Raw genomic sequence first — 24,572 nt, 5'->3', positions numbered from 1 at the left:
TGCCCAAGTCATAGTTAGGATCTTACTGTCCAAAACCCTTTTCTGAATGTTCATTATCTCCCTGCCAAGATTTGACTTTTGCCTGTATGGCCTAGAAGATGGTGGCTCATGCGTACCAGATATCTGCCACCATCAGCTAAGTATAATATTTCCCTAGATGTAAATCACTTGTTTCCCTCACCTACAACATCTCAGCTTAGTTGTCATTACATTACTGAACAAAACTTCCTCAAAATCTTCAATCTATACTGATACATGAGTGCTGAGGCACCAGTTCATTTCATTAGAATACTCATCTGACAGGTTGTGGTTGGGCTTCCAGTTGAGAGATATTCACACAACCTTGTTGCAGTAACATGCAGTTATACACCCATTAATCGTGCCTTTAATTATGAATTCTAAATGCCTGCACTGTGGCACACTGTGTTCTGTTGTGAATAGGCTCTGAAATGATAGGAGGTTGTGGCCCTCATCAACTGGCTTAAAAGACCTCTGTAATAATGTTAGTGAATGGATTCCAAGGTAGAATTTTGTAATGAGTGTTGACAAAAGAAGTATTACACTCTTCAAATAAACTCTTCCCTTAAAACCTTATATAATGTTAAAAGAATTCTTAACTAATTTTCTTATATTTGTAGGTTGCATCAACCCTTCATTACCAGCAGGTGGCAGTGAAAGTGCAGAGAATTCCACTATGTTAGTGATGAGTGGTGGAGAAGGATATATCAACTTCAAGATTGGTATGTATTGTATATGTGGTTATGGTATTGTATCAATGTATTATATATACATAGAATATACACATATATATTTATTCTTAAGCACACAGTCCCAGACTGAGCCTACCCATGAAATATTACTTGATTACCTGAACATTTCCATTGTGCTGTGGAACATTAGAATAACGTTCCATTAACCTCCCTAACGGTTCATTTCTTTACGGTTTTATATGTCTAAAAACGGTACATTGTTTTTCATGAAAATTTATTTTACAGTATAATATAAAATTATGAATATAATAAATTTTGAAACACAAAATCATTTAAAAACTATAAATAGAATAAATTAAAAAAAAATCTATATATTTAAATAAAAAAAACACACATTCACCTCATACTATTATATATACTGTAAAATAAATGTTCTTGAAAACAATGTACTGCTTTTACACAAAAAATCTAATGTATTGCATTCGATACAGTTATTTTGTATTGAATGCAATACAAATGGATTTTGAATTTCCCGCCCCGCCCGGCTGGGACGTACACACGCACCGACGTCACCGGGAACTCCCCCGGTGACTCATCGGATGCAGGAAGAAAAAAGAAGACGGAGATTGCGGTGGTTGACGGCGCGGGACCCCGGAGTTTCAGGTAAGTGCTCTATTTACTAACCTTCCATAGGTGTTCCAACCCCGAGTGTGACTCGGGGTTACCACTTTTAGCAACTTTTTTCTACCCCGAGTCACACTTGGGGTTACCGCTAGGGAGGTTAAATTTCATAGGCAATAAAAAAATTGCTATCAGCATTTCTTTGTTTTATGTAGTATTTACTAAAAAAAAATTAAAAATGTTGAAATGGCATATTGGATTCATTGGATAACCCATTATCATTTTTTTCTGACCTAGCAAATCCAAGCTACAGTTACCAAACAGACTGTGGCCGGCTGTGAAGGATAACTGTTATTATATTGGTTGCCACCTTTCCATGATCTAAACTAACCAACTTTTTCCCTTCTCATATTTACTAAGCACTGTGATTTTATCACATCCTGCGTTGCCCTGGTTTAGTGTACATAGTTACATAGTTACATAGTAGGTCAGGTTGAAAAAATACATAAATCCATCAAGTTCAATCACTAGGGAAATAAACATATCCCAGATATAAAAACCTATAAGACATAGTTGGACCAGAGGAAGGTAAAAAAAACCCTGGTACAATTTGCTTCAATAGGGGAAAAAATACCTTCCTGATTCCATGAGACAATCGAATGTTCCCTGGATCAACAGTCACTGTTATCTTTACTTTAAAGCCTTAATACCCAGTTATATTCTGTGCTTCCAGAAAAACATCCAGCTTTTTCTTAGAGCAATCTATAGTAGTTGCTGAAACTACTTCCTGTGGGAGCCAATTCCACATTTTTACAGACCTTACAGTGAAGATTCCCTTCCTTATCCGGAGCTTAAACTTCTTTTCCTCCAGATGCAAAGAGTGCCCTCTTGTTCTTTGTAATGATCTCAAAGTGAATAAATGGGAAGAGAGTTCTCTATATGGACCATTTATATATTTGTACAGGGTGATCATATCCCCCCTTAAACCTCTTGTCTCAAGGGAGAATAGATTCAATTGAGCTAATCTCTCCTTATAACTGAGCTCCTCCATTCCTATTAATATGAAAAGGAATGGATAATAAAAGTTCATAATACAAATAAATCCCCAATAAACTTCTATGGGGATTATTAAAAGATCTGTCCCCCTTTTCCTATAGAAGTAATGTGTAGGCACAACCAAAGTTACACCAAATGTGAACAAATCATGGCCCTGGCTGGGTCTCGGTTAGCAAGCATTTGTGGAGGGGAAGGATGTGCTAGTTTAGGTCAGGGGAAGGGGACAACCATATTACCTACACAATATATCCTAAAGTGTTGATATCCTGTAATAGTAAGAGATAATACACCAAGTGCACAGTGCTCTGTCTTCTGTATGCATTGGAAGATGGAATATGAGATGTTTAGAAAAGGAGGAAATCAGGAGGGACCCAGCAGCATATTATTAACCTTTTTATATTTTTAGCTAGTAATATGGGGAACTGCAAAACTACAGGAAATGGGTGAAGCCAACACACTTTGTGTGCAATGTGTCAGGGATGAGTGAGTCACAAAAAGTACATAAATAAATATATAAATAAATCCAATGGCCAAATAGAATTAAAAATATTTTGTAAATGAAACAGTTTGTGAAATATATGTAATTTATTTTCACTGTAAATCAATGGTCCATAGTAACCACAGCTTAAATCTGCAATGATGAAACCTGGTATTACGCCCTGACCAATTTATTATTGTGAGAATTTATACGTTTTAATGATCATGGTTAGTCTTATACAAAATATGGTGCATCTTATAGAAATCTAAATGTATCGGTGGTGGGTTAAAGATCACCATTACTGAAGCAGTATGAAGGGAAAGGGGTGAACTTTGATTGGATCCAGCAGTAACAATTGCCAGATCCCTAACCTAATACATTTATTGCAGGGAAGGAGAATGCCTACTAGTGGTCTTATGACTAATAAGGCTTTGCAGAGAAGGGATGTTAGGAGACCCTAACATAACATGCCAAATGGAACATGGCAGAATATATATATATTAAATTAAGCAGGTAAAGTAAAATATTTTGAGATCCCTTCCAAGGGGCTTCTGATCAGCTTATAAACCGATAGTGACCTGCTCCCAAGGGCCCATTCACATGTTGAACACACATTACATTTTATATTACGGTAATGCTTTACTACATGTTGGGGTGCCATGCCAAACTCATGGCATAGCTTCACACCAACTTCCATGTATTGCAGTAACAGCTTTAGGCTTGCTTTTGTATTACCTTTGATCAACATATATGGAGAAATCAGTTCTGATGTGTGTATCCAAAACTGCATGGATTTCTCAAAATTAACAGATTGGATTTGTAACCAGTATGTCTTGGTTACATCTAAATGTCTGATTAATATATACATATTCTCTTTGTGTCCAGGAGATGAAACAGGAGACACAGATGAGGGTTACGGTGATCTTCTAACAACAAACCCCAGATACAGACGATCAGAAAGAAGCCATCTAATTGTGTGGCAGACACAGACTTGAGGATTAATCATTTGACTAAACTGATGACAAGAACTTGTTTTCTCCAGAGAAGCTTGTTGTGGATGTTTTTTTTTCCTTTTGTTGCCCACAGACACTATGTGATGTGGTCTAAAGACTCTGGGATCTTTTCTGCTTACTTTGGTTACAAAGTATTTTGCCTTACTGTACATTGCTGACATTCTGGGTTGTGTGCAATGCAAGTCTCTGAGATCTAGTGAACTTGTGCTGTGGATAATATTTATCTCTCCCCATCACATCCAAAGCTTTTTCATCTCATGGACACTAAAAATGCTGCATTTAGGTGTTTTTTTTCTTCATACTTTTGGTTGTTTTGTAATGCCTTTTGACATCTGAAATAACCGGCTGTTTTTTTCCAATTTAGGAAACAGAAGAAATAAAATCCAGTTAGTTTACGTGTTCTTTTTCTAAATTGCACATGACAAACCTCCAATCTGGTTGGTTAGACAACAGAGACATGTTATTTTCTTTTTCCATTTCTTCTGAATTGGGGCTAACATGGACAAAACACCATAACAATCCTAATAATTAGGCATTGTGGTTACCTTAAAACAGTCTGTAAGGTTTATTGTATGATGGCAGCTATATCTGCCATTTGGCATGGCAGTAGCTCTTTTCAAAGGTAAGAAACCTTGCACTGGTTCCAGGATTTGATCATTTGTGTAGCATATTATAATATTACCATTTAACAACTCTGACTGTCATTGAACAGGAGCCAGTAAATTAAATCTACTTAGTACTTTACTGGAGTGCATCCCCTACAATAGTATATTGAAATAGCCCTGGAGGGGAGAACCTAGCTTAAAAATTCTACTGTCTATACTCCCTGCTTCATAGCCTACCCATTCTTTAACTATATCTAGTGCCACTTACTGTGAAGATAAGACATGTCCCTCACTCGGGAAACACTGAAGTTGTATTTGTCTATTGCTTAGGTGTTTCCAATGCTCAAAAAGTCACTCCTGTACTTAGCTTTGACAAATTATCTGGTAATCCGCAGTCTGTATTCAGTGGTGTTATTCTGCTCAATATCTTCTGCCATGTTTGGTACAACAGAAGAACCCAGCTGCTGAGTCTGACATTTAGATATTGTTTGCATTGTTAGGTATTACTCTGTCTGGAATATAAAGATGCAAACGTCTGGATTATGAATGCTGCTGCAGAAGTCCTGGTATAATAGGTGCATATTTATGGCCACTGTACAGCTGATCAAATTATTGACTGTGCAGTCATATTGCTTCTCATTTTAAGTTACAAATATTGAAATCTATGTATTCTGTACATGCATAGTGAAAAAAATGGTCTGTAGGACAAAATCAAAGAATACATTAGATCATATTGGGCAGCCCTGCACTGGGTCTCATCCTATAAAGTTAATGTCACTCCACCATTCACCACACACAGGCCACTTTGACACTTTATGTCTTAAGCAGACTATTTGTGCATTCTATGGATTACAGTTCTTAATCTGCCATTTTTATTTCTGTAGTATATTTACAGTGTATTGTTAGGTTCAGCAGAGCTTTTAGTAAGACTCGGGATGATAGAGATTCTATCTGCTTATTCAGCGCTGTTGAACCCATCTGCTACCATAAAACTGCAAACAATTTGTAAATATTCAGGAAAATGCATGTTTAAAACATGTAACCACAGATTGCACATATGTGGATTTGGACTGTACAGTCATCAAATATATACCTATATGTGTTTTCAGATGTATAAAGTTTGGAGCATGGAACTCTTCTTATTTGTGAGCTTAAAACTGGCACTGAAGAGATTGCAGGGACTGTGTTAGTAAATTGTGTACTGTTTTATTGTCTGATTTACTGGTGACTACCTTTAAGCATAGCAGCAGTGTTTACAAACTCTCAGAAAAAACTCAAGATTCTCAGTGGTTATTTCATTTTGCCTTAATCTATACATACTATTACCTAACAATTATTTGTTATTCACATCTGTACACAGTAGTGTGTAAATTCTCCTTTAACTTGAAGGTAGTCCTAGAAATGCTGCTGCTGCTGCTAAGATGTGATATGCCTCTAGGCAATGAAGATTGTGTTTTTGTAAATGTCACCTCCATGTTACATTGGTCATCAGGCCTAAAAAGAATAGGTGAATTGACTGATAAGCACCATGGGTCTAAATGTTTGCATTCATTGTGTATGTTTTGTGATAAACATGATTCTCCTGTCACTATGTAAATGGATATAATTTAGAGTATGGTCAAGTGACTTAAGTTAGAACTCTGGGCTGCAGAAATGGAGGTCATATACTTTTATCCATTCAGTTTAGTGATTCATGAAATGTTCCCATGGCAAGCACTTGTTTCTTTAGAATGGTTGTAATGTGTAGATATACTTCTAGTAGTGTATATAGCATCTTCTCACACTCAGGCCAGGCTTCTGGCAGAGGTTTGCAGGACTTGGAAAAGGAAAAGCATGGCATGTGACCTTTGATTGCTGGCCTGGAGGCAACATAATTAAGGCTTATATTTGGATGCCTCTTCTTATTTCTTTCACTGGGGCTTCTCCTTTAATATGTAAATCCTCTATAAGTTCTAATGCAGAGGGAACCTCTCCTCCAATTTAAGCTTGAAAAAGATCTATAAGACTAAATGCATCCGTCCAGATTTAATGAATCTGCAGCTCTCAGCCCTGCAGATAATAAGTGATATGCCCTAAGTATTGCTGCATAGATACTTGATTTAAGAAATAATGAATGTAATACAGGTTTCAGCAGACTGGTGCAAGATGTGTTCATAGCCTGATTGCACTTTATGAGGCTAACTTCTTTTCACTTACTGTTGAAAAAAAACAAATTTCTCCTGTAGTGCTTAGCAAATCTGCTAGTCCCAGGTGATTTGGTGCCTTATTCACAGATTTATTTATTATTGAATATCAACCTACACAAATCCATATTTGTAAGCAGTTATTTAGTTTAAAATAACCCAAAGTTTTGTGGGTTTATTTTGGAAACAAGGATAAATTTTATATTAGCATCAGCTTAATGAAACTTCGTGTTGGATCACTGACCCCCTGTTGCTTCAAGCATTGCGGAGCATTTCATCTCCAAACTTCTCAGCTCATCTTGCATCTCCCTTTCAGAAATTCTGTAACTCAGTGTCATTGTTAGGAGGAGAAAGTGAGGGGGCTAACTTACTTCTGCTGGATGGTAGCAGGGTTAACCGATCTGCTTATCAACTTTTACAAAAAGGTATCAGGATGAGCTGTGCTGATGAGAAAATGAAGCTTTGCTGTTTTTCTATTACCTTTGAGGTTGAATTGCTCCACAGTACCTGAAGCTACGAAGTCTTGTTGTAAAGCTCTATAATGTCTGGTTGAAAAGTTCTAAATCCTATTTAACAAAACATTTAAATGTTTAGGCTGCTATTGCTGATCTTTTTTTGAAAGGCCTGTATGCCTTTCAGCTATGTACATTATTGCTAAATCTCCAATATTTGTTTTTTACACAGAGAAAGTCTACAAAAACTGGAATTCTATTATTTTTATTTGTTACTTTTCCTAAATGTTTGCCAGGTAGCAATGGTAGCCCCCATTTATTTCTGACAGGTGTACTTTAAAGATACACTGCCACTTTGCCTATCAGTGCATGGTGACATGGTCTTTGTAAAGGCCCCACCAACCCAAATTCCTGATAATCGACTTCCCAGTACTCTTGCCACTCAGCAATACTTTGCTGTCCAGCTATAAGTAACAAGTGTTTGGGTCTAGCAGCAAATTTCTAGGCCCGAGCCACATGACTTTATGACTCCCTTTTATGCCTGACACAACCTAACACTAGAGAATATGATGGTGGCTGCAACAGAGACAGAGAGCACTGACTAGGTGAACATTGGACATAGCGTGGGGAAAACCATTTAAAAAGATACTGAATGGGCAAAGTGTCAGTGTATCTTTACGTATAAAGGAGGTTTTTCATTTACAAAAACAGAACTGTTGGGTGGATTGCTAACCTCACCCTAGAATTCATTGTTATATTTTACTTTCATATTCTGTATTAGATGATGACTTTGTCTATTGAGAAAGTAAAACAATTTTGTTCAGTGCAGAAAAGTAAAATCTTGATTGTAATTTATTTTTATATATAGAAATATACACTTTTTTATTTTGTAAACATGAAGGGTTTGATTTATGTCATTTCTGAATGCTATCATTGGGAGCTGGTGGGCATTGCATTGTGGTAGTAATACAATTAGTATTTTCTAACAGTCTGATCTGTCCATCATTATACATAAAGAACAAAATGAATATTGTATTATTTTTAAATAAGTATTTTCTTTTATTATGTTTTGGACTGTGGGGTTTTTTGTTGAGACAATTTAACAGTTGTAATAAACATAATTGAATATATACAAAACTTTCAGTGTTAAATGTTGTGTTTTTTTGTTTTTTTTTTTGCTTGAGAGAACCAAAATGTAGTACAACGTTTTGTTTTGTTTTTTCACTGAATAATGTATTTTTTGGGCTCAAATGAAATAAACAAAAGAATGATAGTTCCCCTTTGTGGCTTCTCATATCTGAAATAATGCCATCCCCTGAATAATTCAAAAACACATTAGGTAAAACGAAAGACAAGAAGTATTATCAAGTATTCCCTCTTCTATTCACTCATAAAAAATTTTCTTTCCTATTTATTTCCTATTGTGGCAGCTCTGGACTTGTGACGAATGGTCACTTGGTGACGGAAGGAGTAATTGTTTTGTAGTAAAATACGACCATAGAATTCACCACCAGCGAATTTTAGAGAATTCGGCTGGGGAAATATTTTATAAATGGAGCCCCTTGTATTGGTAAAAAAATGACCACTATTTAGTTTTACTAATGAAATGCATTTAAGTATGTAATAGAATTTGAAAATGACTGTAGATCAGGGGTCCCCAACCCCCGGTCTGCAGCCCACTAGTATGCCGTGGCTGTCTGACAGCTGGGCCCCTAGAGCACGGAGACCAACGGTCCTCAACCTGTGGTACGCGGACCCCACTTGCAGGGCGCACTGGCCAGAGTTGCGGACCATGTCCCCTGTATATATCTATATCGCAGGCTCAATCGCTGTCCAGTGCCTGTAAGTTTACTGGTCCGTAGTTCCAAAAAGGTTGGAGACCACTGCTATAGATGGTATCTAGGGCATTCGGGCTACATCTTTCGAAGCTGTGCTCTCTCCCCTATTCCTGTGACAAGTGGATAGCAGTCATTGATCTTTTGAGGCTGAGGGGCTGAAGGTTAGCCGTGGGGATGAGGTTATTATTATTAATATTAATAAACAGGATTTTTTTAGCGCCAACATATTACACAGCGCTGTTCATTAAATGGATTGCAAATGACTGACGAATACAGACAGTGACACAGGAGGAGAGGACCCTGCCCCGAAGAGCTTACAATCTAGTAGGTGGGGAAATAACCACACAACGGGAGGGGAGAGTTCCAGTTCACTGACTTTTGCGGCAAAAGCTTTGGTGATAGTCAAGTTTGCGAACTGATATGGACATTTTAAAGCAGGTATTACAAGGATTATAGCAAACTTGAAAGCAGTTGCCAGGGTAATAACTGCTTGTTAGCATTTGTTTACCTTGCCATGTAATCTCAGAATAGAATGGGCATTGTCTATATCACCTCCTGCACCAGCTCCTAACCAGTTGTTGATGTCCAAAACTAGCAGCCTTCCAACTAGCTGATTGTAGTCATTGGCAAATTACTGACGATTTAAAAGTCCTACATTTTGTTTCTGTTTTGCAAAATTAAATTAAGTAGTATTCACTCTAAAGTGTAACCTTTACTTTGCTTGTATTTAGCCAGAAACCATTAGTATCCACTCATTCACTGCCATATTTTTCCAAACATAGACTGACACGGGATTGCAGAATTTTCAGAGTGGAGCTTCCTGGATTTAGAAGTTTCTGGGGTGCACTGGAAGACAACAAAGACGAAAAATCTAGCTTTCAATGAAAAGACCAAACCTACTGTGTGAGGTACAGATGAGAGAAGGAAGAAACTGAAAGAGGGAAGTGAGAACAGCAACACTATTAAAAGTAACTTTAAAAAGCAAAAATAAAAAAGGTGCAATACATACAATACAAAGTGAGGGAAAATATCTCTAATAACCTTATAAAAAACTATATACTATAGAATATATAAACTGTGTGACGGTGGTCATGTCAAATACTTTTCTGTATAGTACAAAGTAACTTATCCAAAGTATTTGCAATTGAAACCTTAATAGGAGGTAAAGTGGACCTAGACTCAAATTACAAGGTGAGCTAAAAAATTGCAAATATTATTACTAAAAAATATATATATTTTTGTCCATCCACAGCATCCTACTTAAGTTATCTGTTTTATTGGCTCCTCCCCTGATGATGTGCCATGGCATTGCTGGGTTTGCCTAATAAATGTGGGAATGTCTGTGTTACTGCACAGGTGACATAGGCTTTCCAAATATTGTGAGTCATGCTGACTTATCTTCTTGGACAATAGGAAGCTTAGACCACATGAGTATACTGACTGTACAAAGCATAACAATATTCTGATAATATTCGATTTTGATTATGATAATATATAGATCAGAGTTTATTTTGTTTATGGGTATTCAGAGAAAAACTGTAAGTAAACTTTTAAAATGAGTAGTATCTGCATGGAAGCCTAAATAATAATTATCATCAAATGTGTTCAGTCACCATGCATAGATTTCCTCTACTTTATGTGAAATGCCAAATGTATCCCCACAACACAACACAATACATTGAAGATGGAAGCTGGCATGCAGATGTGACTGTGTTTGAGGACTTTGCAGTGACAATTGTGGTTTGGGAACAGAACCCATCATATGTACAGTAATTATGACAAGCAGTTGAAGATACTGTATGGTGTTACAAGGTAAGATTTGTGAGTAGCCTGCTAAAAGCCGCATCTATTGCTAAACCATTACCAAACACTACAAACACATGACAGTACTACACTCACCATCTTCCTGCATCCTCCTTACCATTATTATGACCTAGTTCCTTGCATCTTATCACTTGCAGCATCTAGGAAAAGGCTGTTCCCAAATCCTAGAATAAACTCAACTTGACTTTACTGTCTGCTGGTGACAAGGTTAGGGAGAACCCATTGTCATTTGTTGTGTTTGTTGATATGGTTACTAGTAAAACATACAATGTATGTACAGTAATGAATTGTGGTTGATGTGGAAAATAATGAGAGAGTCCAGAAAAGCTACCGCATCACCAACTAGGATTTCTGACAACGTCTGTGATTCTGGTGAATGATGGTGACATAATACGATCGAGCAAATGGGACATTTGTACTTTTGCTTCTGGTGAATGTTATGGGTATGGAGTGAGCTAGAATAATGGACCTTACACGCTGTGCAGAAGTGAGCAGTTTTCCCCTCCCAGGCACAAAGCAATCTGCACAGTGGACAACCAGATTTGAACGCCATGGCCATTGAGCAAATCATGTTACCCAAAGCAACATACCACTTTTTGAAACTTTGCCACATCCTGCCATTGCTGTGTGCAAAAAAGGGTCCAAACAGTTTGGGACCGTGGTTGACTTGTGACAGAACACTGAGGCTCTCTGCATGTCTGAAATGGCCTTATTAATGTCATCAGCAGGCATCGGAAGGCTCTCAATGAGGTATTTGGTCTTCAACAGTATTGCAGATGTTGTACTGTAGATACATTTTGCAGTTCCAACCCTGGGATTGCAATGGCAGTCAGTGGTTAAGAAAGGAGCAGAGTAAATGTCCAAATCTGAAATTGAGATCAGGGTGGGCTAGAGATTATTACATAGTCACAGATCAAACAGAAGGTAAGGATGGGCAACTTAAAGGAGCAGGTGTCCATGAATGAGGTACAAGCCGAACCATTAAAACAAAAGGCTGAAGAACAAAACATGAAGTTGTGCCCAGGCTATGGACATCCAATTGTTTACTCATTCTTTACAAAAATAATAAATGTATTAAAACCTCCGATGACTTTGGTAGATTCAGCCACTGTGGAGTGGTTTGCCCTCAAAGTTCACAGCATAAAAAGGCTTCACAGCAGAAACATATTCCTGAAAATTCATTCACTGAAATCTGAACATTTTAAAACAATTTAAACAATCAAAACATTAATCAAAACAACAATCAAAACATTTCACCTGTTTCAACCCACTACCATCATACAGTAGATCATCATAGGCATATCATTCCATATATTACACTTCAGTGCAAAACGCATCAAGGTAGGTCACCGCTGACGGTTGATAACTTGTATCCCCTGTGTGTACATTGGCTGCCAAGTTTTAATCACACATTTTGAAATTCAGCCAGTCATAAAAAAAATAAACCTCTGCAAAAAATCAAAATTGTGATATCCTAGTTATAAAGGATTGGTGACAGGGATGACTTTTGAAAGCTGCTACAAAGATAATTGTGGAACTGCCCATAGTAGGCGCGGGATTGTTAAATTTTGCCTTCTGACCTAGACCTTACAAATGACAACGGTAGTCTGCTGGTTGCAACAGGAAACTCTTTCCTTTATTCAGCGCCTTTGTAAAAATGAGACCCACAATATTTACAGTCATTGGCAAAGTGTTGGGGCGCTGGGCATGTAAAGTAAGAAAAATACAGTATACAAATGGACCTATATAGCATATATTAGGCTGTAAAATTTAAATTTAATTGAAATGGTAGTATATTATGATACGTGAGATTTAGTCATCTTATCTGACCCCAGGAAGAAAGGGAGGGCTTGAAATTTGTTAAAACAAAGGAAACTGGATTTCACACAGGCAGCCTTTCCAGGGCTGGGACAGAAAGGGAAACTCCTTTTACAAGAACATCAGAATCCAAAGGGATTTGACTGTGACTGCAAATAGAGCTTCAAAGAGAAATGATCTAAAATTCTTATGCCATCATTACATTAGTTTATTTATTTAAACTGCCTTTTTTTCCTTGGCATACTCCATTCACAATAAGATACCAGATTTTTAGCAATGGTAGTTGTCAAAATGCAAACTTGAGCTGTATTATATGATTTGATTTTGCTCCATGGGGATGTCTGTTAAGAAGCTAAGGATTGCGTTCAGACTTCAAGAAAAGATGAGTAACAACTGCTGAAGTGATATTTCGATAAGAGGAGGGAAATCGCTGTAACAGCGCAAATCAAAAAGCGTTTCTCCCTGCAATTCATCCAAGGGTAAATATATTTATTTTTCTTTATCAGTTAATATAATTCTTTTTAAAAGCTCCCATAGTTGACATGCCTAACCTCCTGCTGAGATTATTCATCGCTTTGTAAGAAGAGATTTGCCACTATTTTAGTGAATGTGTTGCAAGCAAATTGAAATGAGTGTATTAATTCTGAGTCACTTGTCGACATTGGTATATCTCCTGATCATAAGTGATAAAAAAATGTATCATTAAAGTTGTATTTCTGTGTGCGGTGAGAATCATATACACTTTATTGTAGTAAACTGGCTGGTGCACAATTCATTTTTAAAGTGCTCCATCATTTGCAAATTTTATTTAATTCAATCAAATTGGCTGCATGGAATGATTGTGTGAATGGTCATATCCATGAACAGGAAGAGAGGGCGAATCTCTTTAACAGCCGAGCCTTGTATAACAGTAAAAACCTGACATGGGTTATAAGTCTTGCCTATTCTATCCAAAACTAAGAAAACATGTTTTGACTTGATGTACTATTTAAATGGTTTAAACCATACACTGCCAATAATTGGTACCTGATCCTCAATCCAATGCCAACAATCGTTGACCAAACTATTGAACGTATGGTGTAACTTGCAGATTCTGGGGTGGTGCTGACACAATGGTTCTATTGATATATCTCCATGATCTGGTAGTTTATTCTGAATTCCTATAGTCATGCTTGCTCATCGCTGCAGCTGGTTAAGCCTGAATCGGCCGTCCGCGTTACGCAGTTATGACGACTAAAGGGCTCTGTAGGGGCCCTGTATTTAAGGAACTGCGTGTTCTTCCTGTGTGTGCTGGGATTTCCTCAGACAATCCAAGACACAGGTGTGTGCATCCAAGTAAAATTTTGTATTTCTTGATCACATTCAACAAGAAGTGAGGCATATACATGGGTGTTGGAAAACTGCCCCCATTACACCCTCTTCTTCACATCACTAGACTAAGAAAAAGTTTGTATTCCATGCATTATGTGTTGTGTGAATTTCCTATATAATCATTACCAGTAAGAGCTTTTGTTCTATGGAATTAAAGGAGAGATAAGATGTCTGTATGTTATGTGTGATATAGGATGGATCTCGGAGCTCTTCCTTGTTTCCATTTCCTCAATGATAGTCCATTGTTAAGTCTGCTGTCCAGGCTGTTTCCTCACACATTGATCATGGTTACAATTTTCTATCCAACAAAATATTACGATAAGGAATGCTGCTTGTTTGAATATCAGTACTGATACGGCGTATCTGTAGATAGTAAAGATGGCCATACACATTACAAACTGATTATACCATAGCCTTGATATCTATTGACAACTATTCAAAATTAAAAGTTCAAAGTGGTGAATAATTAAGTCAATTGTTCAGTTCTTATAATGCAGAATGTCAATAAATGTTATGTTCCATCAATATTCCAATCATTTTATATCAGTCCTTTCCATTGACCACAAGTATTTGATGTACCTTTTACTTGTTCGATCAATGGTCTGAATTATGATTGATTTTACCAATATGACATATCAAAATATTAATCATAACACACAAAGGGGTTTGATTTTAATATAATGGTTAAACAAATGTCAAATACCTTGAATATTGAAAATACAACTTAAAAATAGTATTTTTCATTTATTTATCTTTTAATTAATTAAATATTTTGCATAGTGTACTTGATGGAGTCATTTTCTGAGACTCTACATCATTGGCTGCATAATGGAAATACTTGGATGTCCAGGGATGGGGTCCTCTCAGTAACCAGATGAGAATGCAGCAGCACTATGTCTAGCTAAAACATGAGTTTCCTATTTTTTTGATGTAATGGAGAAGGATTACAACCCCTGGCAGTTGTTTTCTGCTATATGGGGCTCTGTTAGTGGCATTTACCCTCACCTACTGTCCTGAGAGACAGGGGCAGAGTGACCACCTTATAACAGGAATTGCCCTAACAAGGACTTCCCAAGGCAGGATCTCTAATTATTTTTAATTACAGATACCGATTTAAAAATATGAATTTCAGATTACATTAACATATTAAAACTCATATAAGACTTTAGTAGTTGGGTTTACATTTTCTTTGAAGCTGATTTCCAGGAAATATTCCAACATCCTCTAACTGGCATTAAAAAAAGTTAAACTCATTTCCTTTAAACTCCTGTCCTCAAAGTCTTTTTTTAATATCTACATAATTGGCTGCGTAAATACCTAGATGTCCAGGGATGGGGTCCTCCTATTTAGATGAGGATTCAGCAGCGTTGATATTAGCACAAGGGGACTATAGAGGACAAGCTAGTATATATTGTTTCACTAGGATAGAAAAAAATCTGTTCAGGATGTGTTATTTGCCCTGATATAGAGTATCAAATATGAGCTGTCCGTAAGCATGATCTCCTGATTGTTGAACTTTACTGGTGTACAGTATATTAGCGGTTTTTGGGTGTTGCTTTTTGGTCCCAAATTTTGAAATAAATGAGGTGTAATAATGGATTTGTGCAGTGATGTGTACACAATTACTTTTTCATTTTCTTTACTTTCATTGTAAATTTTACTTCTTTTTGTCCCTAGCTCTGCAAAGGTTCTACAATGTTTCACGAAGAGAAAAAGGAAGGAAGTCCCAGATTCGGGAAGTTACATTTTCCTGTGGGCCTCTGGATTAATTCTCCAAAGAAGCACTTTGCCAAACTCGGCAGACGCTGGCCTAGTGTTGGCTCCATCAAGTAAGATTCTTTCTCATTTCCTCCCCAGTCTGTTCACCGAATGTGTCGTAGACTAAGACACGTAATATAACCAGAGTTAGGGCCATGCAGCAATTTTAATGATAGCTTACTAAGAAAATCAAAGTTAATTTGTTTGAAATTGCTAATTTTTTTTCAGCAATTTGTTTTTCCCAGCAATCTAGCCTCTTGACATCTTATTGGATGATACATGGGATAAGTATCCAGCAGTAATGAGCAAAGTTAAGAATTTTGATCTCCCCAAATAGTTGACAAAAATCATTTGACTTCTGTGATTGTTTTTATATACACTGAAGTTATTAGGGAAAGCACAATAAGGATAAAGGACTTTAAATGGCTTTTATATTCAAATTTTTTATGCTTTTTCATAAAAACTTTAATAGAGTTCCTAAAAAAAGTAATAAAAAAATCAAAAGCAACTGTCAGTGATCAAACACACAAAAAAAGCAATACAACACAAGAACAAAGATTACTAAGTGAAATAATCTGAACTGAGGAAAAAACACACACCCTCTAAATAAGGAAATTTTGTCTAAGCATCTCAGTAAAGAAAACTGAGAATTTGCAAATCCAAATACTGAATAGAGTTCACATTACGTGCTCCTGTGCACATATATAGGACAGGTTAGACATGATTGTTCCTTAAGGTATAAAAACATCATTAAAAATCTCAGTCCTCTGTTAGTGTCTACTCATATAGTTGTGTTACAGCACAGCCATCCACATGACTTAGCTATCTCTAGATGCAAGCACTTACCTACCAATTAGTAGGTCAAAAATAAGGCTTGTAATGAAAAGCGAGAGGTTTTAATTATTATTGTCATTATAATTAAATGACATGGCAAGTTAATTCGATAGAATGACAAAATTTGAGCAAACTGTTCTGTTTTCATTGCATACCCTATTTTAGATGTCATTAATGAGTCTCTGTGCCGGTCACTTAAGTAGATCATGTCTGGTAGGAATGGCCAGCAGAGTACTGTACATAGCTTCCTGAAAACATCACAGCACCTCATTCTGATACAGCCCTAAAGAGCTCTTGGCTCTGATGCAAGCATTGAAATCTAAGGAAGATTTGGAAGAGTTATGCCAATATCAAAGTACCTTGATGGATGAATGTTAGTCTGGAAGAGTAGGTATGCATAAGCTACTGAATTTACATGTAGTTAACCCTACATGTTTTTGTCCATGTTTGCTACTATGCCTGTAATGAACCCAAATTCAATAAATAAAAAAGCAATAGATGGAAAAGAAAGGACCAGTGTTTTGCTTCACTACAGGTAGGGATAGAGTTCAGCTTTTCTGTCCACTTTTTTCCCATTTTGTCAGGGTTGGTGGCACAAAGAGCTGCATGCCGACATACATACAGGGACTTCTGTCTTGTGAAAGGAAGATATGATCTCAGTTTTATTGCTAATTCATTAAGAAAGTGTATCAATCAAAGCTCCATCCAGCTGCTGAAAACTAAAATCTCTAAACATGATTTTTGCTGCTTGCAATGCATTACAGAATACTGTTATAGTGTAGAGACTGCAGGAATTACAGCTGTGGCTGAGCCTGGAGAGTCGTATGGGGTCAGAACTGCAACCTCTGCTGCCTGTCTCTGAGGGAGGTGTGGGAACCGGCTTCATACTGATGGCTGTTGGGTTTTTGTTGTACAGAAACAAGCAAAATGTTTGCCATAGTAGTAAATGACAAGTCTGCATTAAAAGGCAGTGTGTGCCACAGACAGTTTTCATAGCACAGGTCGGTTTAACTGGAAAAATAATATGCAAGCACTATTGTTATATATACAGAGTGAAGCTACAATCTGGAACTTTCTTTATTAATCTGGGACCACTGTGTATACTTGGATATGACTACACCTAGGCGAGGCTAGTGATCTGCATACGTAGAGTAGATGTGGATTGGTGGTTTTCCCATTTAAGAGGACCTAAAAAAAAGAATCTTACACAAAAAAGGTAGAAAGCTAAGAGGAGGAAAAGGCTTAAGGCAGATTAAGACCTGCATCCATATTGCGTGACTCTGAACAGCTCCCCATAGCCAGCGGCTTGACCACTTGTACCCTAGGGCTTGAAGAACCGATGTCTGTACATGTGACAGTTGGTGACAGTGAGTGGTACTAATACTGCTCACTGCAGTCCCTTTTCATCCGCTATGAGAATACATGTTGCACCTGAGTGGCAGCGGTTCCTGGCACAAGGAAGCGGTAAGCACACAACAGCCTCACTGCCAGAGTGAATTTAGCCTTTTATTAAAAAACATTTTTGCAAAGCTTTGAGCATGCAATCAAATTTCTTAATATTAGATCTTTCAAAATGTTTTGCATCAGAGGAGTTCCAATACCAAGTGAGATCAGTGGATGAACTGTTAAAGATGAAATTAAATTTGCTAATAATGTTCATTCCCTGGTTCTTCTCTCCCCCATCAATACCAATGCTAGCAGCATTAATATATAAATCTTATTCTTTTCTTTACATACCATAATTTACACACTGGCTACACTACACACTGCAGGAAACAGTTGGGGTGCTGAACACAGATTCTGTAAAACAAAAAGCTTAGTAAAAGCAATATGTAATAAGGAGTAAGCCAGAGATATTCAGGTCAGGATAGGAAAAGTTAGATGATGCTAGAGGCCCTCCAGCCAGAAAATTAAGTGGGTTCCATCAAACTAGCTGCAGCTTCTAATGCATGTTGTAAGAACCTTATAAGGTGCAATAAATTCAGACAATGAAGGAGTTTCAGCACAGTAGAGCGTGTGCATACCAGAAGGTACAACTGGGGTTTAGCTTTAACCTCCCTGGCGGTATTCCCAAGTGTGGATCGGGGTAATTTTCAGTACCAAAGGGCTTACCCAGTCCCCACAAGCCCGCTGTGTTTTCTCCTTCGAAGCCTGCCCGGCATCTGTGTCCCCTGGCCTTGTGTCCCTGGGGTGATCAATGGGATGTGTGAGCGTGCAGGTGTGGTGCGATGGAGGGTGTAACTTGGTGGGAAATTTAAAACAATGTACCGACTTGACATGCAAAATTACTGACCTAATCAGACAGGCAGGGAGGTTAAACCCACAAATAAACTTCTCCTATTTGCTCCCCTTCGGCCTGTTAAAAATACCATTAAAGAGTTTTGTTATATCTGTTTGAAGTGCAATCAAAAATACTTGTTGATCTGTCATGAATTGTATAAATTGATATCTTCCTGTACCAATAATTTAGTGTCTCACCCTAAAACAAGTAATGTGCTGCTAGCAGGATCACCAGGTAAAGATGAAGAAAACCAAAAAAACAAAAGCAGCCACCCTTTCTAAAGCCGCATACACACTTGCAATTATAGCGATAAAAATATCTTTCACAATCCTTTCCAATGACCAAGCACTCCAGGATGCATAAACGATGATGTACATACAGCACCGTTCTGCTCTATGCAGAGGGGAGGGGGAGCGCGAGACGAAGCGGCACCCCGCTTCTCGCTCTTCCCCTTCACTTGCATTACAATTTTTCGTCGTTCATCATCCGTGGATCCACCAGGATGGTCGTTCGGACCATGAACGACGCGTGCTGTACACACTTCAGATTCTCATCCGATATCGGCCCTGAGATGATTATCAGGCGAGAACCATTGGAAGTGTGTACATAGCTTAAGGATAGATAACCTGCAAAATATTACATTTTTATTGTTGAGTTTAAAAACACCAATGATATATAGATAAACTACAGCTGTGTTGAAGTTTGCATGATTACTTCTTATCTTTTGTATTTTTGTCATTTATATAATCACTTGATGTCAAATCTTCAGGCTTCCCACATGATGTAGAGGTAGGGCAGCAGCCTGTTCTCCTTTGATTCTTCTCAGCGGGTCACTTGACACAGGCCTAGATTTAGGATAATACAAATCAGTCTTTCCCATCCCTTTTACCCCAGAGGAACCCTTAAAATGATTTCAGGTCTCAGGGGAACCCTGCTAAAACTAACTGATATGATGTCAGTGGGAAATATGCCCCTTATATTAGTGGTCAGCTGGAAGAATGTCTAAATGCCACCCTTAAAAAAAGCTAAATGGTCTCTGGTGTCACAATGCTAAGTGGAGTGGTGTTGGCTCAAGAACTATCCACCACTAAATGGGAGGTTCCATGGAACCCTGGATAAGAATGTCTGGTATAGATGTTTGACGGTTGCTTTTCTCTTTATTGCCGTAAAATGTATGCGTCTAGTAATACCATGGCTGAGACATTGGTTGGGAGGGGGGTATCCCCCTTCTTCCATCCTGTAACCTGGTCATATGACAGATAATGAATGAAAGAATGGAGAGGGAGGAAGTGAGAGGGCGGCCAGTGTTCAGCTTGCACTGTATCATTTCCGTTAGGCCTTGAAGTTAGGAACAGAGAAGAAGGCTGGTGAGGGTTCCTGGCTGACATACCATGGCAAAATGTCCATTGTCCAGCCCCACCTTCAAAAAGTGCAAAGGTTAGATATGAATAGACGAGTCAGCTGGAGCATCTAAATTCATTTGGCTTCCCGTTCACATAGTTTTTTTCCCAATGGATTCATTAGAAGAGAGCTCTTTTCACTTAGGGGTTAACACTACAGATACTGGATATTTGTAGAATTACTCAGTCCTGTGTTTTGGCTAAGCCGAGGCTTCATGCATCGCTTTAGTGTCAGCGTATGTCCAAGTGAATAGTAGGGTGCCTGTGACTCTTTGGCTACGAAATAAATTTTCAGCTGAAATAGCTTTAGTCAGCTGGTCAGCCATAAACATTGCTTTGTGTTGGGTAGTTGCTTTACCACCAGTGTGCTGTCAGACCAGGCCAGGTGTAGCAACAGGGACATCCCAAGGGACAAAATATTCCACTTCTAAAGAATTGTTCAAACAAATGTTCAAATGGGGAGCATTTGTTTACAAGTCCCATAGAAGTGGTGGTCGGGATAAGCACACAGCGTACAAATGTAAGCTATGCAGAGATATTTTAATTGGACTCTATATTACCAGCCTCATTTAAATACAATTTAGAAACTGTTAAGCTAATCTTAAGGAACAATTCAATAAATGTCAAATGTCAGTAGATTTTCTCAATCTGTGCTTCTGTTGCATTGAAAGTATCTTAAGATATTTATAGATGCTAAGTTTAAGTCATTTTGACAAATGATTCCTGACAAACAAACCTTGTCATCCAATTATATCACAATCCATGTTTACGTGCAACAATTATAAACTAGTTTGTAGAAATTGGCAAAGTTGGCATTTTACAGACTACTAATGTGATTGTGAAGACATTATGGATACATCATCTGCCTACTGGTCCTGCATACATGGTTCCATTCATGACTGCTTAGTATCTAGTGATATTTGATCACGCACAGACGAGCGATAATCACCAGAATGAATCTAAATGAATCTGCCAGGCTGGATTGACAGCATTGACCATTTTATGAATGACAATCTTCCAGTGAAGGGATGGGAATTGTTCTGTATGAATGTTCTACAGATTTAGTCTGCATTAGTGACACTCACTAGCCAGTGGCATCACAGGTAACAACATATTAAAGTGTATCCAATCCAGGCAATGGTTTAACCCCTAGCAGATGCCTATTGCTATCGGTGTCTCTGCAGGGAATATTCACCCTATATATTTGTCCACATTTCCTGGTTGTAAATGGGGGATCATTCAATGTTTCACACCAATCTGGAGAGCATTTCCTCCCTGCCCGGAGAGATTTCCTTTTGTGCCTTTAGGACAGGAAGCAAGGAAATATCTCCCCAATGGGACGAAAAAGAAAAAAAAGATATAAAAGAAAACAAAAGGACTCTAACTTTTACCTACTCTGTCTAAATTAAATAAAAAGTTTTGTCTTTAGGGACTAGTGTGATACAGGGTGGACTGAATGATTTCCAAATACTAGCAGTAACAAACTGATATATTTGTAATTGATTGATTTTCTATTGAACAAAGCTGCATGTCAAATAACAACTAGAATTCCATAAGTTATTATAATCTATTTCTTATTATGTTCTTTGTTCTAGTTTAATTTCTTAACACAATTACAGTTTACACTATAACTAAAGTTATGCCATTTACCAACATGTTCCATGACCATAACAATATACAAAGGAATGTAATTTCTTTGTAATACTCTGAAACCAATGGTCATTTCACACTGAAGTGGCAAGAATTTTTGAGATATAACTAAGATTAATATTATTTTTGTATTGATATTGCACCAACATATTACAAAGTCCATAGTCATGTTACTAACTGTCTCTCCCCACTCTTGGTAACGGGCACTGCTCCAAACACTGCAGATTCTAGATTGCGGGGGTAGCAGCGACAGAATGACATTTTGCTGGTTTTATAATAACATCAAAATTGGGCTGTGTGATAAACAAGCAATGCATACCTTGGCAAACACCACAACGAATGTTAGTGGAAGGGGCTATATGGGACCCATGGGCTAAATGTGATGCCATGAATGGGTGTTGCTGGTATTGGAAAATAACTGTGGACAACCTGTGAAAATTATAATAAAAATACAAATTTATTTTACTTGGTCTGTATGTATACTTATACTTTTATGGTTTTTACCAGGTCCACTTCATCAGACACGGGTAGCCGCACCAATGAGACTGTGGAGCTACGCCAACCAACTAAGAACAAAAACAATCGACATAAACGCCTGTCTAACATCTTCCACCGCAGTACAATACTTATGACTGGCAGCATCAGTTCAGGCAGTGGGACAGGGCGCTGGGCTAGTGAGAGGAAGTTGTCAGAAATTATTGACTCGGTACCAGAAGACCTGATAGAACTTTCTAGCCAGAAGAATCTGCCTGGCATTCTCAAGATATTTGGTGACGATATTTCCTCGGGTACCAACTACAAGAGTGTTCTGGCCACACCAAGGTCCACAGCACGGGAGCTGGTGAAAGAAGCTCTGGAGAGGTATGCCGTTGAGGATGCGGATACTGAAATCTTTGTCCTTTGTGATGTAGTGGGACGTTTTGTGGGGCACGATGGAGAATGGAAGATGGAGTATCTACGCATCGTGGGGGACAATGAGCGGCCTCTTGTTTTACAAGAAATGTGGAAACCTAAAGCTGGTTTCTCTCGGCGGTTTGAAATTAGACGCAAACAAGAGGTGGAGAAGATGACTGCAGTAGAAGATAATGAGACTGCAGGTGGGCATGGTGTGTAAAACTAAATTATTTTTTATAATTATTTTATTTAATATTATTAATATTGTCATTTTTAGTGTTTTCATATGTTTTCTTTCTTGTTAGCATACTGGGCCTGATTTATCAAAGCTTTCCAAGAGTGGAGAGAATAGACTATCATTGGAGAACCTGGTGAATCCAACAAACCTGTAATAGATTTTCAAAAATCATTTGCTAGCAGTTGGCAAATGTTTTCAATCCTGGACCAGATTCATTTTAGGTTTGCTGCATCACCCAAGTTCACCCATGATAGTCTATTATCACCAGTCTTGGAGAGCTGTAAATCAAACCTATTGCGACAGTAATGTACACTATGTAGCTGAATGTATGTAGACACCCCTCCAAATGAATGAGTTCAAATGTTTCCAGTAAGGGGTACTGTTTTTGACAAAGCATATGAAGACAATTTGCTTTCTAACATTGTGGTAACAGCTTGGAAAGGGTCCTTTCCTGTTCCATTGTGATTGAGCCAATTGTGCCACCAGTCGGGAGTGCAGAGGAACACCTTTGACCTTCACAGAGCCATGAGTTCATCATATTCAAATAACCCAGGGATTAGCATTGCAGAACATTAACATTTCAAGACACCAAAAGGAAAAAGATCTGAGAGTTACTTCTAAAATGAAAGGCAGAGGTTATGTTAATGGAGCCTGCGCTGTATAAGGAGCAAACGTCATCAAAGAGTAACATAAAGTGTAGATAAACTTATGGAAAATAGAGAGAGAGCAAAACTTCTTTGTAATTCTTGGAAAGGCTTAAAATACAACTCTTCTACTCTTGCAAAGACAAAATAGCCAACCCATATATAAGTGACCTGTATAGTTCACATTTGCCTATTTATTAGATACAGTAGGATAACAATTTGTATACGTTTTTAGGCTCAATGAGTAAATTACAAGTAGAGTGGATTTTACAAGTAAGTAGATTTGATAAACAAAATTGAGACGGAGAAGTGTGATGTGAATATACTACTCTTCAATATTTCTGGGTTAGATGGATGTTTGTCCCCTGCCATACACTGTGGTTCTTGCTGCTGACCCCTACATCGTGATAGAAAACACCCAGAAGTGTTGGATAGCAGCCATATTTGGAGCTCCTGAAATAAGCCTTTGCTAGGCAGGTAAGTATTCAGCCTATTCTTTTACAGGGTGTCTGCCAATTAGTTTTTAAGAGAGCAACAAAGTTGCTTTAGATGGCTCTGTCTAGTTGCTATACTTCATTGGTTCATTGGTCCATTTCAACGAGTCAAGAGTATTTTATACTTTTGTAGAAGCTACAGAATTGATCTCTTTAGCAGTTCTGTTGCGAAAAAAGCATTTGCAGTCTAGGTGTGTATAAAAAGTTGTGCGTTGCAGACATTTCTAATGATTTTCAGCTTACTCCCTAATGACTGACTTTTTGCAGTGTTTGGGGCTAGTAATAGAATTGCCAGCCCAAAGTGGATGGGAAGACACATGTACTCAGCCACATGTTTGAGTGCAGCATGAACAGTACATTGAAATTAAAACTGTGTTTCACTCCTTCCCCCTCGAAAAAAACAATAAAAT

The 24,572-nt window shown here is 37.8% G+C and overlaps 2 protein-coding genes across 5 annotated transcripts in view; both read left to right on the top strand.

The window, feature by feature from the left end:
- Positions 1-8,255, top strand: part of LOC140340326 (C-Jun-amino-terminal kinase-interacting protein 4-like) — a 58,590-nt gene extending 50,335 nt beyond the window's left edge. For both annotated transcript variants that reach the window (XM_072425430.1, XM_072425431.1), the window contains exons 27-28: positions 639-740; positions 3,751-8,255. In XM_072425430.1, coding sequence (XP_072281531.1) covers positions 639-740; positions 3,751-3,860 — 212 coding nt within the window. In that variant the 3' untranslated portion in view covers positions 3,861-8,255. The remainder of the gene's footprint in view (positions 1-638; positions 741-3,750) is intronic.
- A 4,431-nt stretch (positions 8,256-12,686) lies between these two features.
- The window catches only part of RASIP1 (Ras interacting protein 1), a 45,066-nt gene continuing 33,180 nt past the window's right edge, over positions 12,687-24,572 (top strand). For 2 of the 3 annotated variants that reach the window (XM_072427323.1, XM_072427322.1), the window contains exons 1-3: positions 12,687-13,077; positions 15,647-15,798; positions 22,400-22,998. In XM_072427323.1, coding sequence (XP_072283424.1) covers positions 15,665-15,798; positions 22,400-22,998 — 733 coding nt within the window. In that variant the 5' untranslated portion in view covers positions 12,687-13,077; positions 15,647-15,664. The remainder of the gene's footprint in view (positions 13,078-15,646; positions 15,799-22,399; positions 22,999-24,572) is intronic. The other variant, XM_072427324.1, reaches the window with a different exon arrangement.

Source organism: Pyxicephalus adspersus, chromosome 11 (genome assembly GCF_032062135.1).
Source record: "Pyxicephalus adspersus chromosome 11, UCB_Pads_2.0, whole genome shotgun sequence".
Classification (NCBI taxonomy): domain Eukaryota; kingdom Metazoa; phylum Chordata; class Amphibia; order Anura; family Pyxicephalidae; genus Pyxicephalus; species Pyxicephalus adspersus.
The sequence above is the reverse complement of the archived record's forward strand: the minus strand, read 5'-3'. Positions and strand labels throughout refer to the sequence as shown.